Source organism: Tachypleus tridentatus, chromosome 13 (genome assembly GCF_004210375.1).
Source record: "Tachypleus tridentatus isolate NWPU-2018 chromosome 13, ASM421037v1, whole genome shotgun sequence".
Taxonomy (NCBI): domain Eukaryota; kingdom Metazoa; phylum Arthropoda; class Merostomata; order Xiphosura; family Limulidae; genus Tachypleus; species Tachypleus tridentatus.
Genome location: NC_134837.1, coordinates 180548755 through 180576127, shown reverse-complemented (window position 1 = coordinate 180576127; position 27373 = coordinate 180548755). Strand labels below are relative to the sequence as shown.

Sequence of the window (27373 nt, the reverse complement as noted above, 5' to 3'; positions counted from 1 at the left end):
ACCAAGTACAGTATCAACACCAAAATACTACCAACAGAACATATTACCAAGTACAGTATCAACACCAAAATACTACCAACAGAACATATTACCAAGTACAGTATCAACACCAAAATACTACCAACAGAACATATTACCAAGTACAGTATCAACACCAAAATACTACCAACAGAACATATTACCAAGTACAGTATCAACACCAAAATACTACCAACAGAACATATTACCAAGTACAGTATCAACACCAAAATATTACCAACAGAACATATTACCAAGTACAGTATCAACACCAAAATACTACCAACAGAACATATTACCAAGTACAGTATCAACATCAAAATACTACCAACAGAACATATTACCAAGTACAGTATCAACACCAAAATATTACCAACAGAACATATTACCAAGTACAGTATCAACACCAAAATATTACCAACAGAACATATTACCAAGTACAGTATCAACACCAAAATACTACCAACAGAACATATTACCAAGTACAGTATCAACATCAAAATACTACCAACAGAACATATTACCAAGTACAGTATCAACACCAAAATACTACCAACAGAACATATTACCAAGTACAGTATCAACACCAAAATACTACCAACAGAACATATTACCAAGTACAGTATCAACACCAAAATACTACCAACAGAACATATTACCAAGTACAGTATCAACACCAAAATACTACCAACAGAACATATTACCACGTACAGTATCAACACCAAAATACTACCAACAGAACATATTACCAAGTACAGTATCAACACCAAAATACTACCAACAGAACATATTACCACGTACAGTATCAACACCAAAATATTACCAACAGAACATATTACCAAGTACAGTATCAACACCAAAATACTACCAACAGAACATATTACCAAGTACAGTATCAACACCAAAATACTACCAACAGAACATATTACCAAGTACAGTATCAACATCAAAATACTACCAACAGAACATATTACCAAGTACAGTATCAACACCAAAATACTACCAACAGAACATATTACCAAGTACAGTATCAACACCAAAATACTACCAACAGAACAAAGTTTCAGCCAAAAAAAGATTCCAATAAAATAATAAATCGAGGTTCGGCCAACAAAAAGTCAGATAATAAATTAAGGTTCAACCAATAAAAGGATCGAGACCACTTCATTTTTTTGTTGGTCCAGCAGGTTCGATCCTCACAGGGTGGATAAACCATAGTGAATGTTTGCGGTATAACTAAATAAAAGATTAACTTTTGCATGTAACAATGTTATTCCTTTTTAGCCGTAAAATCAAAACGACCGGTTGATCAGTTGTGAGGAGCACTTTTGCTTGTATTTTGGACCGACCTGTTCTAAAAGTCAGTACTAACACATATACACAAATCGGTTATCAAGACCAGACAGATGTTCAATTCTGATCAATCCTTTAGTGTTAGTTGTGCTCAAGGTGGTTCCTGATTTCTACAGCCCAGGCCACCTAGTGGTTAAACTTGTATGATTGATTATCATGTCAGAAAGATTCTGTTTAAGAACGCGATCAGGATGTGATTTTCTTGCGCTGGGAGAACGTGTTTTATTATTATTGGTTTGTTTTTTTTCAGTAAATCAAGAGCGTGTTATTACCACGAAGTATTCATAAAGAGTTTTGAAAGTGGCTTAGTTTAAGTGTATTTAATCTGGATACTAAATTTTCTCACTTCTACAATGCAGACGTGTGTGTGTGTGTGTGTGAAAGGTTAAATACCACAAATAAATGTTGAATTTAACGCCACTTGGCTTTTCTTATAACCCTAGATCCTGAAGTAAAGTCATTTTTATGTGTATAACGCCAACTTGTTTTTATAGTAAAAAATAATACTACATGCTTCTAGTTGACCTAACCCATTTTTCTGAAAAATCAGGCCTTGACATGGTCTAGGGTAGGGGCACTCGACTCACGATCTGTGGATCACGGGATCGAACCTTGTCCTCAAGCATGCACTTTTATTCGAGTGGGCATTTTTGAGTGACTTTAAATCCCACTATTCATTGGTAAAGAGTAACATTAGAATTAAGGGCTGGTGCTGTTGACTAGCTGCCTTTCTTCTGTCCTACCACGTCGTAGTTTAGGGTCGATTAACGCAGACATCCCTCGTGTTGCTTTGCGCGAAATTCAAAATAAAACTATTTTAACTAACCTTTAGTCATCCAGTGTCAATACTTTTGTTAATGTTATAACTTGGTAGTGGGTCTAAATTCCCCTTGTTTAAACTAACGTGTTTCTCAAGTATATTGTCTCGCCCATTGCTCATCATGTCATTTATTAATAAACCGAATCTCTCATCAAACTTCTGAATTTTAAGCATTGGAACTGAGTTTTGATTTCTATTCATATTGATAGTTTTATTTACACTTTATGGGTAATGTTTCACTTTTTACCGATTTTTTTAACTAGTTGGAATCATCCAAAATAAATAAGATATCTATGTTGTTTTTCGATGTTTATTTTATATATCAACTTTCTGAAATGACTATTTGTGGACGGTAAATAATCAGAAGTCAAGATGGTTTGTTTCCTCCAGTCGGGAAGCGATACACTTGCGGACTTACAACGCTAAAATCCGAGATTCGATTTCCCGTGATGGACAGTGTTGATGGCCTACTGTGTAGCTTTGCTATAAAACAAAACTAACTTTTTGCTGGTTTCCTATCGGTTTTGAACAATGGATTTTCAGATACACCTGAAATGATTTCATTTGAATATTTGAGATGGTTGTAATTATTTTATCTCCAACTACCGTCATACTGGTCAACCAACTATGTTCTAGAGCACTGCTAGAGTTTATTATTCAACATGAACGGTGGTGGGTGGACTTTGGGATTCATGGGTCGCAACCTGTTGCAGCAAAAATAAGGTACGCACTTTTGGTCCATGGATGTATGATAAGAGTAACAGTCAAATCTGGTTATTTGATTAGGAAAAGAGCTTGTGTGGGTGATGTTCACTTAATACAAAGTTAGGGAGAAAATAGCATTTGTGTTTATTTGTTTAGAATTAAGCACAAAGATGCACAATAGGCTATTTTTGCTCTGGCAATTTTGGGTGTCGATATCCGGTTTCTAGCGGTATAAGTCCGCAGACATACCACTGTGCCAATGAAGGGGGGGCCTTTGTTTAGTTTGATTTGAATTTCGCGCAAAGCTACACGAGGGCTATCTGCACTATCCGTATCTAATTTAGCAGTGTAAGGCTAGAGAGAAAACAGCTAGTCATCACGACCCACCGTCAACTCTTGGGTTACTTTTTTACTAACGAATAGTGGGATTGACCGTCACATTATAACGCCACCACGGCTGAAAGGGCAAACATGTTAGGTGTGACGGGGATTCGAACCTGCGACCGTCAGATTACGAGTCGAGTGCCTTAACCACCTGGTCATGCCGGGCCATATAGCTTTTGTTTGGCTTTGCGCGAAAATTTTAAACACAAACCAAAACGTAAGCCTAAACATTTTTGCATTTTCTTTCTCCAAGAATCATATTTTGTTGATTTTAATCATTCAATTATTAGTTGAGCGTACTGTTAAACTCTTTAATAGTAGTAAACAAATAGATGAAATTCACGCTGACATTTGCAGTAACTTTGAATACGAAGTTTAATTCGCATTTCTCGTAACTCATACTTTTTGAGTTGTGAGATGTTTTTTTTACTTTTGATATGTACTTTCTTATTTCAAATGATATAAGTGAAAGGGCTCGGCATGGCCAGGTGGTTAAGGCACTCGACTCGTAATCTGAGGGTTGCGGGTTCGAATCGCCGTCATACTAAACATGCTCGTCCTGCCACCTATGGGAGCGTTAAAATTTACGGTCAATCCCACTATTCGTTGGTAAAAGAGTAGCCCAAGAGTTGGCAGTGGATGGTGATGACAGCCGCCATCCCTCTAGTCTTACACTGTTAATTTATGGACGGCTAGCGCAGATAGCCCTCGAGCAGCTTTGCGCGAATTAAAAAACAAAATAAACAAACAAAACACAAGTAAAAACTTTACATTATTTTGTAAATGCTTCTTTTCGATATTCATGTCATGATCTATGGTAGTGCCATCTAGTGCCACTTTACTATTAACTGTAGCCTATGATAGTCACAGCGATTTGAATATTAAGAGTAAATGACATTAATCTTTTAACATTTCCAGATTATTAAAACGCGCGTTTTAATTACAGAAACGTTAATATCAAATTTATTTATTCATGGTTATTCCAAAGTGCTTAAGATGTATCTTAACCTACTCAAGTTTCTAAATTAAAGATGTTTGCACAGCAAGCTACTGTATTGACGCGATTACTTTTGACCTATGGTAGGTTAACTGTTGGTTCGGGTGGCCAGGTGGTTAATCTTTCGGAAAACGAACCCATGGTTAGAGTCCCGTTGTAATAATATCGTGCGTCACACTTTGGGAACGTGGGTCAAATTCCATTCTTTGCTTACAATGATACAAACGTTGTCACTGAAGTCTGTTAATTTGCTGCCTTTTCAGTAATATCCGTTGGATATTCATGGTGTACTTAGCGCTAATGTTTAAAACAGAGATCGAAACAGGTTTTTGGAGATGGTTGAAATGAGGGTTTTTATCATCATATCAATTACTTCATTACGTTACATACTACTTCTAGGTTTTATTAATCAACGTAAATACCCGGATGAAGGATTCGTGGTTCACGACTGGTTGTTGCAGAAATAAGCTCCAAGATTTTGGTTCGTGGATGTGTTATAAGAGTGGCGGTTATAACACAGAAACAAAAACTGTTCTCACATAAAATGGTTTTCATTATACAAGTTTTTAAGATCCCCGGTCGCAAAAAACTGACCCAAATTTGATGGGGGGGGGCCAGGACCGATAAACGAATTGGAGGCGCCAGACTATGTAACTATAATCCAGTCATACAGTCATAAAAAGCTTCTTCTGATTGAAAAAATATACTCCTAAGTGAAATCTGTAAAATATCTTGTCAATAACATAAATATAGAAAGAAAAGACAGTATAGTGTTTGTAGATGCTGTTTACCTTTGGATTTATGCTCGAACATAACAAATCATATTAACTGCAAGTGAAGAAATGATGCAGAAAATGAAGATTGAAGAGTAATTAGGACAAGTCAGAATCGAATTATATCAGAAGAAAACAAGGTGTGAGATATTGATTTTAGAGATTATGGAAACGATGAAACCTCTAAAACCATCACTGCTATATACAGCTGTATCTTTTCTCATACTTCATAGATTTCAAATCTGATAAAATATTCCGAACAGTAGAATCAAGTAGCTTATTCCGCCAATCAGCACCTTTTGGAACGTAATATTTCAAAATTTGGCGTGACATGTAGAGGAGTCGGTTTTTCATGACCCCAGGGGACTGTAAAATACAATTCAAAACTGATTTATTTGACATGTTTACGTTTTTTTCGATTTTATATTGATGTATATAAGTTATATTTAAATACTTTCCGTCAACAAATATGCTTTGAACGATGTATTTTTCTGACGTGTCTAATTTCTTTTTTCTTGCTTCTACTAGAACCAAATAACTCGAATACAAAAGCCGAGTAAACAGAAGTATGTTATTTTTCCTTCCTATTTCCAATTTCCTTATAAATTAAGTTATTTACTTTCCGTTCAGTTCGTGACGCGCACCTCTGAAATCATTGTTTCACGAAACTGAAGCCCGCCCTGCATTCTAAGTCTTCACCATGACTTCTTGACTTTTGAACTCCGAGGCTGACCTACATTCAACTTTCGGAAGTCATCAAAGCACATTCCTACTGTTAAGAGAAATCACGTTTTCACGTAACGGTCCTTACAGGCTCAGAAACTTGGTTTAAAGGTAATTAAATGATCTTTCTTTCAAACAGTCCCCGCTGGTACAGCGGTTAGTCTGTGGAATTATAACGCTCAAATCAGGGGTTCAATTCTCCTCGCTGGACTCAGCAGATAGCCCGATGTGGCCTTTCTATAAAAAAACACACGCACCCTTTTATATATGTAAATATGTGTGTGCACAAATTCCAAAGTAACAGAAACTTTCAAAGTATCACGACTAATATTATATTAAACATAAAAGTATAGTAAACATTTGTATGCTAGATAACAGTAAATTAAACACAGACGCAGTGGCTCATAGTCAGGTAGGATGGCTTAAAACTCTAAACTTTTGTAGATTTGTGCTTTACACGACAGTATAAGTCAGTCGTTTCTTGGTAAAATATGTTGTTTTTTGGGGGTATGCTTTCGCGATGCAGACAGCAGGGTCTTAGGCAGTTTGAGCCTCCAAGGATGATCAGATCGCACACTCCATTCATAGATTGTGCATTAGCTGCTGGCGTGAGGGTGGGGGAGACGATGAGGGGACTTGTTCCTTCCAGAAAAAGTACTTCTGTTTTCCCCCCCCCTTAGTTAAAGCTCGAATTCGCTGCCTAGCTGCTATTTAAAGGGATGAAACATACCATATTTTCCTACACTTTTTCGGAGAGATAAAAAAATGGTAATGCTTTAGTTTCTTTTGTACTATTTTTAAAGTGAAAGGCCCCAAAACAGTTGCCTTAACACGATGCGTGTAACGAACTGTACAAAGCTTAGTGTAACGCTAAATATTCAATCTCACCTACCTTTACACGTGCAGTACGTAAAGTCTTACAGGCCATATTAAATATATATATATATTTATTTATTTATTTAAAGCTGTAAACCTCATTGACCCAGTAACGAACTTCCCTCTTGTTCTATTGTACAGTTTCTGTTGCTAGAAGCGACTCGAAGCAACCAATAGGTTGGTTTAAAAATGTATGATGATTTCGGATGTTGTAAAATATTTACATAAATGTCGTGTACACTTGTGGTCTACAATAATAACTTTTAAAAAATAAGTTTGTTTTCGTCTAAAAATTCTGGAGAGATAGCGGACTTCAGATTTTCCAAAACTGACTTTGTTAACGCACAATAATACATTATTTTTAATAGTCACTCAAATTCATGGATTAGAAGGACAGACAGACAGCTAGTATATAATGTAATTTTGCTCTCATTTATTTATTTTTAACTTGTGTTGATTTTCGAATACAGTGAAGCCCCAACACTTTGTATCTTAACCCTTGGTGGACAGAGCGTAGATATCCCATTGTGTAGCTTTGCGCTTGACTACAAACAAACAAAAATCGTATCTTGGTTACCATCGTATAGTGACTAATTACAATCCCGTATTTGTGTATTTCATAACGCGACCCAGCATAGCCAGGTGGTTAAAGCCCTCAACTCGTAATCTGAGGGTCACGGGTTCAAATCCCCGTCAGACCAAATTTGCTCGCCATGGAGGACGTTATAATGTGACGGTTTGTTAAAGAGTAGCCCAAGAGCTGGCGGTGGGTGGTGATGACTAGCTGCCTTCCCTGTAGTCTTATACTGCAAAATTAGGGACGGTTAGCGCAGATAGCCTTCGTGTAGTTTTGCGCGGAATTCAAAACAAACCACACATTGAAAATTATCTAATTGTATTTTTTTTCACTAAAGTGTAATTTCAGTGAAGGAAATAAATAATCCACAAATTACAAAGCAGAGTTTACATCAAATCCTTCAAATTGAAAAACAAAAGTAACCCGACTTCAAGACATGTACTAATAATAGGTTCCGGAATTGAAAGTGACAAGTGTGAGTTACGCGTTGTGTATTCTGTCTAACATTTTTGTATCATGTTTCTGGTCGACTTGCAATCTGCAGTTTCGAATCCAAGTCGCCGAATATGCTCACTCTTTCAGCGTTGGGTGTCATTATAATGTGACGGTTAATCCCATTATATGTTAGTAAAAGAGTAGTTCAATAGTTTACGGTAGGGTATGTCGACTAGCTGTCTTACACTGCTAAGTTTGGGACGGTTAACGCAAATAGTCCTCGTGTAGCTTTACGCGAAATTTACAATAAACTCAAGCTATTATTTATATGTTGTAGCCTCGTTTAATTATTTAATATAAGTCCTCCCCACCAGTAGCACAGCGTTAAGTTTGCAGATTATAATGTTAGAAACCGGGTTTCAGTACAGTGGTGGGCTCAGCACACACAACCCATAATACAGGTTTGTACTTGACTACAAACGACCAGCAACCTTCGATGTAAGTTATAATCTGTGTTCAGCCCTTTCGCCTTGAGAGAGAGAGACAAATGTGAAATTGTGAACCGAATTAAAAAATCGTATACGTATGCTGAATGAACATGAACAAAGAAAGGTTCATGTTCCTCATTTTACAGGTGATGGAGTAAAGCGCCCCCTCGAACGCACGTGCTTCAGAATATGAATCTTCGTTTCTGTCGCATATTTATAATCGCACAACGAATTTGTCAGTGCGGTGATACGAATTAACAGACGAAACAAACCGGTGGACAGTGAAATGGCTTCGGTTAGTAAACTGTTTGGATCAGGTTTTCATGCTCACGTGGCGTCTAAAGTACTCGTGCTTACACAGATTCCATTCATCGCAGCTCGTAAGAAAAGGGTCAGATGTTTAGCAGTCTAAACACAACTGGTTACTTGATATTTATTCTTTCTTTTTATCAGATAATTATCCTGTATTTCTTCTGTAGTTTTACTTTATGTAAGTGTTAGTAGATCCCCTTATCTACACTTTATGTAAGTGTTAGTAGATCCCCTTATCTACACTTTATGTAAGTGTTAGTAGATCCCCTTATCTACACTTTATGTAAGTGTTAGTAGATACCCTTATCTAAAATTTAAGTAAGTGTTAGTAGATACCCTTATCTACACTTTATGTAAGTGTTAGTAGATCCCCTTATCTACACTTTATGTAAGTGTTAGAAGATCCCCTTATCTACACTTTATGTAAGTGTTAGAAGATCCCCTTATCTACACTTTATGTAAGTGTTAGTAGATCCCCTTATCTACACTTTATGTAAGTGTTAGTAGATCCCCTTATCTACACTTTATGTAAGTTTAAGTCCCCTTATCTACACTTTATGTAAGTGTTAGTAGATACCCTTATCTAAAATTTAAGTAAGTGTTAGTAGATCCCCTTATCTACACTTTATGTAAGTGTTAGTGGATACCCTTATCTAAAATTTAAGTAAGTGTTAGTAGATCCCCTTATCTACACTTTATGTAAGTGTTAGTAGATCCCATTATCTACACTTTATGTAAGTGTTAGTAGATCCCCTTATCTACACTTTATGTAAGTGTTAGTAGATCCCCTTATCTACACTTTATGTAAGTGTTAGAAGATCCCCTTATCTACACTTTATGTAAGTGTTAGTAGATACCCTTATCTAAAATTTAAGTATTAGTAGGTCCCCTTATCTACACTTTATGTAAGTGTTAGAAGATCCCCTTATCTACACTTTATGTAAGTGTTAGTAGATCCCCTTATCTACACTATGTAAGTGTTAGTAGATCCCCTTATCTCACCATTCCTCTATTTTATTTTAGTTGTGTCGTTTGGTCACTTCGTTTCGATCAGATTGATTTCAGATGATTGACCTGGCCATTCTATAACACCAGTTCCCCTATTTCTAGAATATCTTTTAATGACCCTACGATTTGAATACTTTACGTAATAACAGAGAAATAAGAATTCTAGGTTCCACTTACCAAGTCCTGCGAGATAAATAACACGGTTAATTCGACTTTCACCAATAGTGTAGATTTCGGGACTTTGTGCCTAAAATCAGATTTTCTTGGCACATTGTGTGTGGTAACATTTTAATGAGTTACCTTTTTTTGTGCTGTTGTTCAAACACTGCACAGAGTTCATACACCTGTTAAATCAGAGTCGCTGGACTTTATAGCAAGAAAAAAGAATATGCTAGAGTATCTATAACAGGTATCTAACCTTCCTTGTTTGTTCCCAAGTTCCCCTCAGTAGCATAGCGCATGTTTGCGGACTCACACCGCTAGAAACCAGATTTCGATACTCGTGGTAGACAAAGCAGAGACACCTTTTTGAGAAGCTTTGTTCTTAACAGTTGTTCCCAAGCGCGTTTATTATTTGTTATTCAATTTGTCTTAGCTTAATCTGTAGTTTTAACACTTTTTCAGGCTATAAGTTTTACCAAAACATTTAAAACATTTGTTCACGTTCATAATAGACGCAATTAGCTGTTAAGTAATACCTACTCTAATAACTAGTTTTAATTCATCTAGACGTCTCTGATAAGCTTTTCCTATTTTCTTTTAAATAGAATGCATTATGTTTTAATCCCTATATGGCAGCACGTAGATTTAATTTGTGTGTAATCTGATGTGTGGCACGTTGTAGCATTTTTTTATTCGAAATCTTCCTGTTTTTTGTGTCTAGCTGACAAAATTTGAAGTTGTGTAAGATTGTTTGATAGTATTTTAAACTGGCATTTATTTTTTTGTTTATGACAAGAAACCCTATAAAAACTACCATATTTCTATTATCTAATTGACAAGGCTTCGATATAAACAGAGTCTGAAGTGTGTTTGAAAATAACTGTAGCGTTATAAACTAGGTTATTTTCAATGCATAAAAGAACTTTAAGTTAGAATATCGACGGTGAAAGGCGTTGAGTTATATTCTCCATTTTATATATATGTATATATATTTTTTGTCAAATGTTTGGCTCTAAACTATCGTGAGTGAGCCCCCAGGGGCTTAGCGGTATGTCTGCGGACTTACAACGCTAAAACCGGGTTTCGATACCTGTGGTGGGCAAAGCACAGATAGCCCATTGTGTAGCTTTGTGTTTAATTAAAAAACAACAACAATACAACTAAACTATCGTGAAACGTGGCTTTTGGAATGAAAGTGACTGAAAGAAACTACTCAGTATGATGTAGGAAGTTTTATGAAACACATACAATTTTTTTTTTTTTTGCGGCAGATGTTTTAATACTTAAATTTCGTCCATTAATGTTGTCATACTACGTGTAATTATCGTGGTGACGAGAAACCAATTTGAGAACACGTGTAATTATTGTTTCTACGAGGGTGCTGTGGGTAGTTCTGTACATGACGTGATAAGAAATGGTGTTTCTATTGCTAACTTTAACTGAATGTTTGTTGTATAACGCTGCTACTGGATGGCGCTAGCATCGACTAGCTAAACTATTTCACCCTCTCACTATGAAAACTAGTTAATCAATCAGCTTCTTTAGTTGTTTTAAATATATGAGATACGTTTTCTAATGAATTACACTGAATTTCGTCTTCCTAGATGTGCAAGATATATTTGATTAATACCTCTCTTCTCACGATGGCTCCACGATAAACATAAGCTCATAGTGGGCACAGCACGAGTAAGCCCATTGCGCCGGTTATTACTGTAAAACAAACACGTGTTTTGGTGATGTTTCTTTATTTCCTGTAATTTTTACTTGTTATTTTCATTTTCATTCGACTCATTTTAAACGCAAACTTTATTAAGAAACGTCCTTATTCCATCATGTTTGAGAAAGAACGTGGTCAGGAAGAAATACGTTGTAGTTCAGAATTTTATTTCTCACGTCCGTCCATCGTAGCAACATTTGCTGGAAAACTGTGTAATAAGATGATCTAGTATTACTCCACCTTGTAGTTTGTTCTGGTATTACTCCGCTTTATGGATGGGAATAGCTATGACGGTTTCGTAAAATCATCTCACCTAATAAATATTTCATTTCTATTTATAAACCTTCCTTTCTTTAGTTATCTTCCTTACTTATCTAACCTTTTTTTCTGTCTACTTTTGTCATGCGTTAATAATAAAAATATTGTTACTCGAGTTTGTACTTCGTGGTGATACCAATCATAATGTGAAATATAATAGCACTCGAGCTAGTTTTTACATCATGTTAATATGAATTATAATACGAAACATGCTTGTTCATAATGAGATATCAAAACTTTCATAACTTATATTAATAATCCTAATATCTCACTATACTACCAAACTTCCAAGTTTTACATCCTGCACTCGTGTTTCATCATCCTCTTGTCTTCCAAGTGTTACATCCTACACTCGTGTTTCGTCATCCTCTTGTCTTCCAAGTTTTACATCCTACGCTCGTGTTTCGTCATCCTCGTCTTCCAAGTTTTACATCCTAAACTCGTGTTTCGTCATCTTCTTGTCTTCCAAGTTTTACATTCTATACTCGTGTTTCGTCATCCTCTTGTCTTCCAACTTTTACATCCTACACTCGTATTTCGTCATCCTCTTGTCTTCAAACTTTTACATCCTACACTCGTATTTCGTCATCCTCTTGTCTTCCAAGTTTTACATCCTAAACTCGTGTTTCGTCATCTTCTTGTCTTCCAAGTTTTACATTCTATACTCGTGTTGCGTCATCCTCTTGTCTTCAAACTTTTACATCCTACACTCGTATTTCGTCATCCTCTTGTCTTCAAACTTTTACATCCTACACTCGTATTTCGTCATCCTCTTGTCTTCCAAGTTTTACATCCTAAACTCGTGTTTCGTCATCTTCTTGTCTTCCAAGTTTTACATTCTATACTCGTGTTTCGTCATCCTCTTGTCTTCCAAGTTTTACATCCTACACGTGTTTCGTCATCCTCTTGTCTTCCAAGTTTTACATCCTACACGTGTTTCGTCATCCTCTTGTCTTCCAAGTTTTACATCCTACACGTGTTTCGTCATCCTCTTGTCTTCCAAGTTTTACATCCTACACGTGTTTCGTCATCCTCTTGTCTTCCAAGTTTTACATCCTACACTCGTGTTTCATCATCTTTCATTTTACGTCCTGCTCTCACATCCCATCATTTCTGATTATTTTAACCTTAAAAAACCTATTTTTATCATAAATAAAAATAACAAATACAAAAGTGCCAAACGGACAGAAGAAATTTATTGAAATGTATTAATTATTCTAACGATATTTTTCTCTCTCGATTTATTAAATCTTGTGAAATATTATGCTAATAGAAACTTAATACCTAGTTAGTTTTAGACAATATATGTTATTGCATGACCTATGTTTTTAACATCTAAAACCAGTATAACTATGTTTGGATATAACCCTTTCCTAGAACGTATGATACTAATATCTTTTCTAAAGTACAAAATAAAACCAGTTGATGGTGAGCGTAAAGAAACAGCTAGAAGTCTTTTTGTAGTTTCAGACCGAACTAGGTCAGTGGTGGGATCTTAACGGCACATTCGAATAGCCTTACCGACAACCTTGACGCCTCTGTTTATGTGCTGAAGATAGGGCTTTACACCTGTTTCTCGTGGTAAAGACGTGGTCATTTTATCAACTACACAGAACTAATGATTTACTGTTGAATATCATCTTGTGATGTCACTTTTTATTTTGTTATATATTTATAAATTTTTTGACCAAAAAAGTCACTTGGTAATTGTAATATGTTTCACTCAAATCGAAATATAGTCAATTCCAATAGGTAAAAAGTTCGATGGTATTAATACGGTAATAAATACTGTAAATTGATTTGAGAGTGAAGCCTGGTGTAAAAAGTATACTTTAAGTTTATAAAGTAAATAAAAGTTTTCCCGGCATCGCCAAGTGGTTAAGGCACTCGACTCGTAATCCGAGGTCTCGGGTTAGAATCCCAAACATGCTCGCCCTTTCAGCCGTGGGGGCGTTTTAATGTTTCGGTCAAACCCTCTATTCGTTGGTAAAAGAGTAGTCTAAGAGTTGGCGGTGGGTGGTGATGACTAACTGCCTTCCTTCTAGTTTTACACTGCTAAATTAGGGACGGCTAGGGCAGATAGTCCTCGTGTAGCTTTGTGCGAAATTCAAAAACAGGTAAATAAAATTCAATAGCGACTGAAAACGTTTGACAGAGAAAGACACAGTGTACAAATATATATATATATATATATATAATATAAAGAACGTCTGGGAGAATAGTAACATTATTCAAAGGAAACGAAACAAAGCACCAACCCATAACTTTCGTCGTGAGAAAGAATTCGTGACGAAGTGTGTTTTCAACCATGAACGTTAACTTAAATTTTTGTAACTTAATAACTTGGCGCTTGTGAGTTGTTGTTTTCTTTATTATTATTTTGGTTGGACTTAGTCTTGTGCTTAACTCACCGGGCTGCTTATCGGGGGCTCCAAGGTTCACACTTATGTTGCTAAACACGCTCAGCACTTTCAGCGTTGGGCGCGATAAAAGTAAAATTCAGATCTATTATTTGGACCAAAGCCCTTGTTTCGCCTACTGGTTGCCTTCTACTGTTGTAAGTATTTCAAAATTAGGACTTCCATAGGTGATTTTCTGATTTAGCCTTGAGCTCAAATGTACTCAATGCGCTGATGAGGTTGAAAATAGTCTCTTTTTTCCTTTTGTTTTTCGTACGAGGACTGTTCAAAAAATACGCGGACTGACGTCATAAAACAAAATGTACTTTATTTAGAAGTTGCAGGTCTGGGACCCCTTCAAAGTACTCTCCTCCCCAACGGACACACTTATCCCAACGGTGTTTCCACTTGTTGAAACAGTCCTGTACGCTTCTTTTGTAATGTCCTCCAGCTCCTTCGTCGCATTTGCCTTAATCTCGGGAATCGTCTCAAATCTTCTTCCTTTCAAGGGTCTTTTGAGTTTGGGGAACAAGAAAAAATCGCAAGGAGCAAGGTCAGGTGAGTAGGGGGTGGGGAAGAACAGTTATCGAGTGTTTGGCCAAAAACTCACGAGATCTGAGGCACAAATTTCGCAGCAACGCGGTGCATCTTCAATTTTTCGGTCAAAATCTCTTAACAAGATCCAACTGATATTCCACACTCTTCAGCAAGCTCCCTGACAGTCAGACGTCGATTTGCCCGCACTAGGGTGTTGATTTTGTCGACGTGTGTGTCGTCAGTTGACGTGGAAGGACGTCCAGGACGCTCATCATCTTCAAGGGACTGTCGACCATCCTTAAAACGTTCATGCCACTTGAAACATGCCGTACGCTTCATAACAACATCACCGTAAGCCGTGTTAAGCATAGCAAAAGTTTCAGTCGCAGATTTTCCAAGTTTAACACAAAATTTCACAGCAAGTCGTTGCTCCTTCAGGTCATTCATTCTGAAATCCGCCAAACGAAAAAATCGCACTTCACTTAAAACCGCGTAGCTAATACACAAATGAAGATATCTGCAATCGGGAAATAGCGTCGTAATCAGCTGATATGTGCAAACCTAGCGACACCAAGCGGATTCCCGTGGAACTAACTGGAGCCGCGCAATTCAAACAATCCGCGTATTTTTTTAACAGATCTCGTATATTGAAAATTGGATATAGTGCCATCTAGTGTAGTTATAAGTAAATACAGATTAAAATACTACATTCTACAACAACGCGTCCCAACTATTTGTAACCAGCAGGACCTTAACATCTGCTTCATTTCATAACTTCGACACCTAGTAACGCGCTTATACTTGAAAATAACGTTAGTTCACACTAATCACGAGATTTCATCACTCGTTTGATGGGTAATATAATTCAACGATTGCTTATCATGTTTTTTTTCTTTACACTGCCGATGATTTTAAGTGTGTTTGTGTTTTGTTGATGCATTACGAAGTTCAAGTTGTTGTTTTTTTTTGTTTTGTTTTCCTTTTTTTTCGACAAGATGGCCCGGCATGGCCAAGCGTGTTACGGCGTGCGACTCGTAATCTGAGGGTCGCGGGTTTGCATCCCCGTCGCGCCAAACATGCTCGCCCTCCCAACCGTGGGGACGTTATAATGTGACGGTCAATCCCACTATTCGTTGGTAAAAGAGTAGCTCAAGAGTTGGCGGTGGGTGGTGATGACTAGCTGCCTTCTCTCTAGTCTTACACTGCTAAATTAGGGACGGCTAGCACAGATAGCCCTCGAGTAGCTTTGTGCGAAATTCAAAAACAAACAAACAATCGACAAGACAGCTGTGTGTTATTGGATGAGAACTGTTATATACAGAGTATGATTATTTTGAAAGCCAAATTCTGCGACGGGTGTTCTGTTATAAAACAGCTGATACGCAATAATTGAAATTAACGTGTCCTATACCGATTTTTAATTATATGTTTTTTACAATGACTAGTGCATATAATTCCGCCAGGTGAACATTTCTTTGTGCTCATGGACACGTACGAGTTAAAGGTGCAGTTGTTCAACCAGATGAATGAATATTTTGTATGTCTTCATATTTGCACTGGTATTTCATTCCATTTCAGTAAACGGCGTTGTGAAATGGAGAGAGAATACAAGAATCAGTTAGTTAAGTGGTAAACCTTGTAACTTTCAGAGTAAATAAACAGGTTCTTCAACTCTTGTACATTAGAGACCATATCTGACCTCGCATCAGGCAATTATTATTGAACAATGGATCATAACTAATCTGACAACAGGCGGTTGAACATCTGGTAGAAATCACAACAAAGCTCGTCAGGTGACGTTAACATCGGGTCTGTATTATAACTGACTGTACATCAGATGACATTAATATCAATTATATGTTATAACTGACTTGACACCAGGTGGTTTAACATCTGGTAAAAAATCATAACTAACCTGAAAACGGGTGGGTATCATAATTGGCTTGAGAAGAGGTAGTATTACATCGGTTAAAGGTCATACTAAATTCATATCAGATGACGTTAATGTTGGGTCAGTAGCATAACGGTCTTAACATCAGGATGCTTTATAATTAACCTGACAATAGATAGCAAGAACGTCTGGTACAGATCATACCTCCTCGCATGAGATGGCATCAACATTGGGTCTGTATCATAATTAAATTGACAACAGGTGGTGGTGAACATTGAATAGATATTAATATTAAAGTGACAAAATGTGACGTTATCATTGAATAAGGATCATAACTAACCTGACTAACAGGTGGCGTTAATGTTGGGTGATTATATTAAGTACCTTAATATCAAATGGTGTTAACTTTAAGTAAATATAACATATTCTCCTTTGCTTTTCGCCATAGATTCTTAAGAATTATAACTAACTTGATAATTGATGGTGTCACCGTTGAGGAAAGATTGTAATTATCTGACCTGGCTTATTCTAAAATCTCTGTGTGTCGCTACCTGATGTAACACTTATCCACACACCAAGAGATGTGTAACACTTATCCACACACCAAGAGATGTTTACTTTCCACTCTTCTGGGTGACTCAGTGGTAAAACTGTGGGCTTATAACGCTAAAATCTGGCTTCTAAACCCGCAGTGGGCATAACACAATCATTTATGTAGATTTGCGCTTAACAAACAAACCTTTCAAGTAGACAATCTGTATTGCTTGGTAATTATACTTAACGATGATTGTTTCAGATTGCTTGTCAAACAAGAACATCTATGGTAATGAAGATATATTAAGTGCTTTATATATCAAAAAAAGTTTCTCTCATAACGACATTAGATAGCTTGAAAACATAGGTTTTGTTTTCGTGTTTGGTCAACACGTGTTGGGTGTGTATGTATGTATGTGGATATATATTCATATATGGGCACCCATGTGCGTATTATACTTAACACTAGTACGGCTACATAAGGACTGTTGTAAAGACTGAGGGCGTGGTCATGCAGGTTTCGTACAAGTAGTGAGATGTAGGAAGTAATACACTAACTGTATAACGTTAATAATGTAGGAGTGACAGAATACCCCGGAAATAAAAGGGAGAATATGTTTTGAGTACTCAGACTGGTAATTTTAATTAGTATTGTGTTTGCGCTTAATCATTAATGTTCTTAAAAATGATAACTAACTTGACAATATGTCAACTTGCTTCAGAACTTACTGCAGGATAAAATATTTCTCTTGTAACTCCAGCTATTTTAAATGATTCTATTCGAGATGTTGCTTCAAATCTTTCGTTTTTCAGAATCCTAAAACTCGGGAACGTTTTCTCTGTCTCGAGATATCTGCGATGTAAGCTGAATACTACTTAAATATATATAAAAACCGGCTCCTTTGGGTTGAGAATATTTTACATAGAAGGTCTAAACGTTGTTCGCTCTTCTATGTAAAATATTTTCTCAACCCAAACGAGCCATTTTTCCATATATATTTCTCTACAAGTGGGTTTTCTCGACATCACTGAATACTACTTAGTATATCCGGATTGGCCATCTGGCAAAAGCCAGAAGGGTCGGTTTGCGTGAAAAGTTAAACAGCACGTGTCATCGATGACAAAATAACAAACATTCTATCCACTCTTTGTTGCTATTTATTGTTATTTGCTTTTTAATTCTTTGCGTTACTTATATCGTCACTCTGTTGCTAAATCACGCGAAGCCTCGTCTTCAACGAGACTTCATTTGTGATTTCCTTTGATTAGCCTATTTAATTTTTCGATACAAATAGGCCTACATACTATAAAACAATTAAACTTGGTGAATAAATTTGAAGTATATTTAACTGTTTACAGGTTGTTGTTATTTTGAACACATAGTTACACTCGCAAAACACGTATAAATTAAGCACATTAAAAATAGTTTGAATATATGAACTTAGGCCGTTGTACTTCAGGTGTCAGCGCCGGTGTTTAGTCCTAGTCCATCACAGCAACATGGTATGGTACAGACTCTACCGGAATATATATAGTACATGTTGAATACTTCTCATATTTACTTTTTTAACACAAATTTCACATTTCAAAACAAAACTAACTGATTAATAGCTTAAATAAAATCATATCTCAGTACTATGTTCAATTTACCAACACATCCTATACTGGTCAAAATTTTCCGAACCGTTGGTGATAACTCCAGACGCTTAGCGAACACTCTCATCATGTGACAATAATCCACTCAGTGACTATACAGCAGTGTAGACGATAAAAATAGAATAGTCCACGATAATGTTTACTTGTACAGCAGTGTAGACGATAAAAATAGAATAGTCCACGATAATGTTTACTTGTACAGTCGGTCCAAGAATATCACGTTTCGTTGTATAAGCAACACCTATGAGACATATTTAATCAGTTAAGACAGTAAGAAAGTCGACTTGTTAGGGAAACTTGATAAATGTTTTAATGGGCTAAGAAAGGGAACAATTTGCTTTGTAAATACATATATAAATATGCTTGAATAAAATTTTAAAAAATTTAAAGGATAAAAAATTATTAAGTCTTAGTACTGTTTAACATCAGTAATTAAATGATAGAGTTTGGGGATTTTACATTGTAGAATTTCAATCGTGATTTAAATCTGCGTTAAGGTTATTTTTGTATATTAAGGGTATCTGTCTTCCCACAACAGAGTCCAAACACTGAACTCTCAAACTTAAACTGATTCTTCTTATAATAAATAAACTTAATACTCTGAAAATTGTTTAATTCGAAGCTTAAGCTCAAGAGAGGTCCAGTTCAATCTACGCTTTGGCCAATGACACTTTTTCTTCACTTCACCTATCCGGTATATAGGTTTTTCTCATAGTGACTACAAAGCACGTTCACACTAACATACGTTTGACGTTTTTCTCTGTGATGTAGCTCCAGCTTATCTCTCTTTGGTCAACTTGTATTCAGGGTTATTGATGAGGAGTGGAATTCTCCGAACCTAGTATAACCCAATAACACTTATTGATCACAGTGTAGAATGAACTGGACCTTCCTTGAACTTAAAATTTCGACATTAAACACTTTTCGGAATAAAAAGTTTACTTATTATATCTGCTATTGTGCGTCCATATAATGTGAAGAACTGAATAGTAGTCAATGATTTTCTTCTTTTTTTTTTTTAACTTCACCTATCCAATCTGTAGACGTTTCTCATAATGACTACAAAGCACGTTCGCACGAACGATATGTTTAATTCTCCATAGTTGCTGGCGAGTTTGACATCGACCTCTGTATGTTGTCATGATATTACCATGAGCATTATCCATTCTAACGACAAGGAATGGTAAGGCACAACCATTAAGGAAAGTATAGAATGAACCGATAGAACTTTACTTTTCTTTAACATTTCAAATTTTGACGACTTTATGTTTATTTTACCCATTGGTTCAGCTTTCTTAGGGGTTGAAAATGTGTGGTCAATAATAAGTGAACGTAGTGTGAGAGTGTAGAACTGAAAATGTGACCTGGGGAAACTCCAAGGAGCCAATTGACTTCATGAAGTGAAGTTCTGTTTGTGTGTGTGTGTTTTCTTATAGCAAAGTTACATTGGGCTATCGGATGAGTCTACTGAGGGGAATCGAACCCCTAATTTTAGCGTTGTAATCCCATAGACTTGCGTTTATAGATTAATTAAATTTCAGAGGAGGGTATATTTGTGAAATAGAGACACGTTTAAAAGTGAATGGATATATAAAACTTGTCACAGCAAATTAAGATGAAACATTATTAGTCAGCTTAATTTGAAGTACTCTTATTTTATTTTTTTATTATTTTTTTTATGTTTGCTTTTAACTGTCACTTCGACTTTAGGCAATGTTCTATTGGAACATTTAAGAAAAGTAGGCCAAAACAAATTGTGGTAAAGCACTGAAATACATCATAGATCACAGCAATCTTTCACTGTTTGAAAATGTTCTGATAAAAGAAGGCGACACTAACATCTTGAAAACTTTAGTTTTGCGAGTAAGTTGATGAAAATAACGTTATTATTTGTTGTTAACCATAAAGCTACTAAATAACCTGTTTGTGCTCAGCCCACGCATCGATGAAAACCTGATTTTCAGTGTTATAAGGCCAGAGAGGTTCCACAGAGCCACCCGGGGGTATATTGAAATGATTAACTGCATTGCACAAAGCAAAGATGAGGTGTTTGGTTGGATAGATTAAATTTGTTTGAAATGAGATCGGGGATGGGGAAGAGAATGTTTATCTAGTAGTGATACCCAGACAAGTTATTCTTATAATGTTATTATATAAGTTACATTATCTAATAAATATTTATTAACTTAGCTGGTTATAACTCTGACCGTAAAATGCTAAATCTTGGGAATTTTCTTATTTTTTTAAAACGTACTGCATAAGTTAAGCAACTTGAAGCTGAATGTTGTTGTACTGCGTCAGTTTCTGAAGCCCCGGCATGGCCAGGTGGGTTAAGGCGTTCGACTCATAATCTGAGGGTCGCGGGTTCGAATCCCTGTTACACCAAACATGCTCGCCCTTTCAGCCGTAGGGGCTTTATAACGTGACGGTTAATCCCACTATTCGTTGGTAAAAGAGTAGCCCAAGAGTTGGCGGTGGGTGGTGATGACTAGCTGCCTTCCCTCTAGTCTTACACTGCTCAATTAGGGACGGTTAGCGCAGATAGTACTCGTGTAGCTTTGCGGGAAATTCAAAAACAAAACAAAAAAAAACAGTTTCTGAAAGTTAAGCCTACTGAAGTATAATAATTTATTTTACCCATTTGTTTTCTCTCTAAAACCTAGCTTATTCTGGGTATTTATACGTGCCACAGTGTGGTTCTCAGAAACATCTAAACTAATGTATCAACGTCCAGAAAGAAACGGGATTTTACGCCATTTCGACCAGTCAAACCAGAAACGCTTTTCAAGGTAGCCCTCGTTAATTAGGGTTATCTTTTTCAATCATTTCGTGAAGTATGTCGTGCAAGTAGGGAGTATATAGGCGTTTTATTTTTCGAACTCATCTATATACAGCTGTTGTCTGAAAGGTTATCCATCCTTAAACGCACAACGTTTATAGAATTATTACTGGGAAATGTTTTGCCTTTATATTGTAATTCTTAAGAACTTTGTTACAGCGCGCTATTCAAAGTCATTATCTTTCACGATTTTATTTTGACGTTTGTTCTAAACGTAACCACGAAAACTACTTGAAGCGTACGATACCGGTAGCAACAGATGGTAACCTGGTCCTGTTACCCTTTTATGGTTGACAGGCTGTGCTGTATGGTAACAGAAGTTGCTATCGTTATGCGATATACGTTTAACACCTTTGAACTCCCAGCCAACTTCGGTCGGGCGTGCAGTGGTGTGAAATTACAGGTGTGTGCTGTTGCTGTATGCAGTATGGATGTATCTTGCTGTTAAAAATCGGTTTGTTCTATGAACAATTCCTGTATCATTTGTGTGAATATGGTTACAAATCCTGTTAAAAGTAAAAGAAAACATATAAATTCCTCTATAACTGATAATCTGTGTGGTTCGAACCTGTAGCTTGCTTATGCTTTGCTGTTTTCATTATCTTCAGAATATGATTTGATTATAAATTTAGACAAAAAATCGTTAAAAACAGATGAAAAACTTCTGGAATATCTACTACTTTAAATCTTTACCTCCCGACACTGACAAATTTAATAAAATAAACGTTTAAAGGTTTTATGAAACACTTCTGTCCCAGAATACTTCTAAATTATGTAATGAATCGTTTTTTTAAACTGTTCTACATGTGATTCTCGATGAAATGACAAAACGTTTTCCCGCCGCTTCGTTTGACATTTTTATTTGCTCCCCCTCCCCTTCACATTTATAATCGTTATCACTGTTTTCAAGGATACCATTACGAGGAAAAGCCACACATCGGGGGCTATAGTACCTAAGCGTTTTCCTATTGACATACTACACGTACTGAGGGCGGAACATGTAAGTTAGCTGGCAGCTGAGGGTAGCCAGTGTGTGTTGGAACAGACCACACGTTCACTTGTGTGTTGGAAGAAGCAAGTTACATCTCGTGCGCACGTGAACGATCTATACGGTACAACGTTTGGACTGAGGTAAATGAAAGTCTGAAAGAAATGTAATAATTACTTAGTATCTTTGGAATATATTGATACAGCAGCTTGACCACCAATGTTGTTTGACTGTCATAGTATGACATCTGTATTTTGATGGGCCACCATAAGCTAAAATTTGAAATTGCCACGACAGATAACCTGTGTATAGTTAAGTAACTGATATCTGAAAGGAAAAAAAACACAATTGAAAGGAAATAATTGCAAGAAACGAAAAAAGAACGTTATAACTGTGGGGTTTTGGATAGAAATGTGGAGCGAGAGATAATGTGGAAACCTGGTCAGTGTGAGAACCAGTCCTTGTTTAGTTATCGCTTTTGTTTTGCTTATACTAATGCGTGTATGTGTGCGAGTGCGAAGAAAGTTGAAAACATTTTCTTGAAGACCTACGTCATTCGATGTCGAGACCGTTTAGTGAAAAAGGTAAGACTGGAAGAAAGAATGGCATAATTGTACAGTGAACTCCCCCACCCGAAAAATAATTTATTGAAAACTTGTATACACTAACGTGATTGAAAACTGTATATTTTCTGAGAAAATACGCATGAAGATTCGAAGATGTTGAAATACTTCGCGAAGTATCATAACCGGACGTTAATAAACGAGTGTAAACGTCGATCTGAACTGAAAGGAAAACTTGTGTTCCAAGTTAACATCAGTCTTGAATGACCCAGCTGTACATGACGAGTCTGACGTAAGTGGCCCAGCATTGATTAGCTGTATACGACGAAACTGTCGTGAGTGGTTCAGGATTAGCTAGACGAGATTATAGCTCTTACTTGGTACACTGGTGTATTTCTGATTGTTTTGTTTTTCAGATTCAGTGTATACACATATATATATCAAAAAAGAAAAACACACACGTTTTTTTAAATAGAATACATAGACTTAAGCAGACCTAACATGCATATTTTAACTATAAATATCGCCTAAGTGTATTGGTAAACTTCAAAGTTTACCAGTAAGGTTGACATCCTAAGGTTTCCAACTGTATTGTAGTGTTAACATTATCAATGTATCATTGCAAAAGAAACGCTTCGAAATAGCTTGGAGTGAAAATAGTTATGTAACAGTCGCCACTACACTTATAATGACCAGAGCATATCAAGACGATATCATTCTTTGTGAGAAATTGTTTACAGTTGAGAAAGAGTTTCCTGACTTGTCAGAAGATGATGACGACAGAAAACCCACGAGATCGACTTCATGTAAACGGTTCTCATTCGAAGAGGATGTAACAAGTAACAGCAGCTGTTTCGATAGTGGACGTTTGTGTCGAAGTTATTCCTTTGGTCAGTCCAACAGTGTCAGAAGTCAGCCATTTCATTCTAAAGATAAAAGGAGATTCTTCACCAAGGTTCACTTTGGTGACGATAAATTTTCCAGAGTTGAAACCATTTGTACTGACAACGACGGGTTTATGGAATATTCTGTGTCTTCTTCAACAAACCAATTTTGCGACAAAATACCAATAAAAGAATCTGGGGGTCGCAGAAATAACCCCGTTTATCGAAAACTTAATACTGCACCAATTGTAATACCAAGAGAGGAACAAAAAGTTGTCAACAGAAGCTGTGTCAGTAAAAGCAGTTCTTTTGAAGAGGGCAACAGTTTACCTACACTCTCACATCATCGATCAACATGGCGAGATCACCTGGTCACTGGTATGGACGTGTATGGAAATTCTCTTAATTTTTGCTATAGACAGCAATGGGCAGTTGGCCCTAAAACCTATCGATTTGAAAAGAATAGTTTTAACTTAAGTTCCAGATCATGGAACCATCTTCTTCAACCATATTCTTCACCTTCAGTGACTAGTGCTCCGTGTTATAGGATTCAAAACTTTTCGTCAGATTCATTAAATCGATCTTTAGCTATAGATGGATGTACGGAAAAACTGGAAGCAGGCGAGCACTTACCTGGACGGAAGCGAAACACGAGATCCTTGTCTCCGGAAAGATTATTCAGAAGATTGAAAAACAGTTTTCGGAAAACTGGAGGCTCTCGTATTTTCCGAACTCAGGAGTGTCGCGCAGTATCCATAGATCATGTGGAAGAAAGTGACCAAAGCTGCATAAACACACCTGACAGGTAAAATAAAAATAATTTACAATGTTATTTAATATAGCTGATGTGTCCATGGACCAGTCTATGGGAATTGGTGTGGCTCTGGTCCAGTCTGTGAAGGTTAGTGTGGGTATAGACCAGTCTGTAAGGGTTGGTGTGATCCTGAACTAGTGTGAGAGGGTTAGTGTGGCTGTGGACCAATATGTGAATGTTCGTTTGGTTATAGACTAATCTATGAGGATTGGTGTGGTTATGGACCAGTGTGTGAGGGTTAGTGTGGCTGTGGACCAATATGTGAAGGTTATTGTGGATATAGACCAGTCTGTGAGAGTTAGTGTGGTTATGGAACAATCTGTGAATGTTAGTTTGGTTATGGACCAGTCTATGAAGGCTCAGACTGGCTATGGACCAGTCTTGAGGGTTCATACTGGCTATGGTCCAGTTTGTGAGGGTTAGTGTTGCTATGAACCAGTCTGTATGTCTAGACTCTTCTGAACTATTGAATAATCATTAGAAATTGCGTACAGACTAAATTAATGAGATTGTGGACTGAGAAGAGAATTCAAGAAACTGTATCAACACTTTATTTGTATCTTTATTACTTATTTACTTTATATACTTTATTACGGATGAACTGAAACTGTGGTTTAGTTAGTTTCTGATATTCGCGCAAAACTACTTGAGTGTTAACTGCGCTAGCCGTCCCTAATTACGGGTTCACTAGATTAAAGGCAGTTAGTCAGCAGCACACTCCGCCACTCGTAATGAAACTATTGCCTTAGTGTGTGGAGTGCGATTGTTTTCGCAGTAGCCCACACCCGGCACGATATTGCCGTTTTGAATTAACTGATTCTATATTTCGTACATAATGAAACAGTGTAGAAGTGTTTTCTTTGAATTTGTTACTTACGTATCAAAAGCGGATACGTCATTTACCTATTTTTCTTTGCTTCGGTAGTTCGATGCAGGAATATGACTGGCACCAAAGTTCTAATGAGAATAAGGCCGCCGCTAGTGGGATACTAGTGTAGGTCCCCAAATTTCATTCTTGCCCGCCCATATGATTGTACCTTTCACCCCAATAGGATGAAGAGCTGAAGCTGGGCTAGACGGAACGAGATGGGCTTTGTGTGCCCAGCGTGGCCAGGTGATTAAGGCACTCTATGCTTGCCCTTTCAGCCGTGGAGTCGTTATAATGTCAGTGCCAATCTCACTACTCGTTGATAACAGAGTAGCCCAAGAGTTGGCGGTGGGTGGTGATGACTAGCTGCCTTCCCTCTAGTCTTACACTGCTAAATTAGGGATGGCTTGTGCAGATAGTCCTTGTGTAGCTTTGCGCGAAATTCAAAACAAACAATCAGACAATCTTTGACTGATTATAAAAATAAAAAAAAAAGGAAACTGTTACTTAAATTCATATACTCAAGTGCACAGTGGAGGACTAGAAATCATTATTAAAATAAATACGATCACAAATTCCAGGTAGATAAAACTTAACACGCCTGATGTTTCGACTTACGTCTGTATCAAAAGTTAGATATGTAGTGTAGATATTAAACCCTTGATAAAGACGTAAACGTCAGGTATATTAACAGTTTTATCCGAGTATATAATCGTATTTATTTTAATAATTATTAAAAAGTAGGCTTACACAACAGACAGTAGAAAGTGTGTCGTGACATTCATATATGACGTATCAACATATTTACATCAGTTTACTTTTTTATCCTTTTATAGCAAGAAAACAAAAGTGAGATATAATTTTTATAAAGTTGTTAAACTTCATATTACACAGAGTTCTTTCCCATTATGACACTGATGTCAAATGATAAAACTGCAGAGTCAGGATGAGGTCATATAATGATTACTTAATACCACTTAAAGCCACCAGGGAAGTGACTTTTATCGAACTTAAATGAATATCAGGTTTTGTACAGGAGAACAAAAAGTTTTGAACTCTTGCTTGACCTCAAAAGGATTTGCTTGAGGCTCCACCTATACATATATCTTGAAACGGTGAAGTTTCCTTGAATGGTTCTTAGTATTGCGTACAGTGTTTTATTGTAAATTTAATACTAATTCATAGTTGACGTGCCGGGTTCGATTCTGTGCAATAAGATAAGATACTGCTGACTGGCTGCCTTCCCTTTGGTCAGTAGTTCAAAACTGGTAGCTTTATAAATATAAAATGCAAGAAGGCGTAATCCTCTCATGATGTATTTCACGAGATATAAGATTAACATATTTCTTCTTTGATTTATTTGTTTAATACTTTTGTTCTTTCCGTTTCATGATATTAGTGTGACACTAGAAGTGTACTATTTGTAGCTTTTACACAGCAAACAGTGCCACTTTTCATGTTTCATATTTGTATAGGATTGTTGGAATTTGTATCTTAGGGCGGCTGGTATGGATATTAACACTTTTACTAATAAAGCAGAGAACAACATTTCGACCTAAAGGTGTCCCATATTAGCCGTCCTGAGATACATTTTTCCTTCAAGTGGGTTTCTCGTCATCACGAATTGTTGGAATTTATTATCATGTGCAATGATAGATCCGCCATTAGTACCATGGTAATCAACATTTTGTGTTCTAGTATAGAGGCGCAACTATTATTTTATGGAGATGTGTT

General features: G+C 36.7%; 1 protein-coding gene across 3 annotated transcripts in view; it reads left to right on the top strand.

The window, feature by feature from the left end:
• LOC143235991 (IQ motif and SEC7 domain-containing protein 1-like) overlaps positions 1-27373 on the top strand; it is a 189335-nt gene that overhangs the window by 83980 nt on the left and 77982 nt on the right. The window contains exon 1 of one of the 3 annotated variants that reach the window (XM_076474142.1): positions 22546-24762. The exons of the other annotated variants lie outside the window; for them this stretch is intronic. Coding sequence (XP_076330257.1) covers positions 23762-24762 — 1001 coding nt within the window. The 5' untranslated portion in view covers positions 22546-23761. Of the gene's footprint in view, positions 1-22545; positions 24763-27373 lie in introns of those variants that run through there. 3 annotated transcript variants of the gene reach the window in all.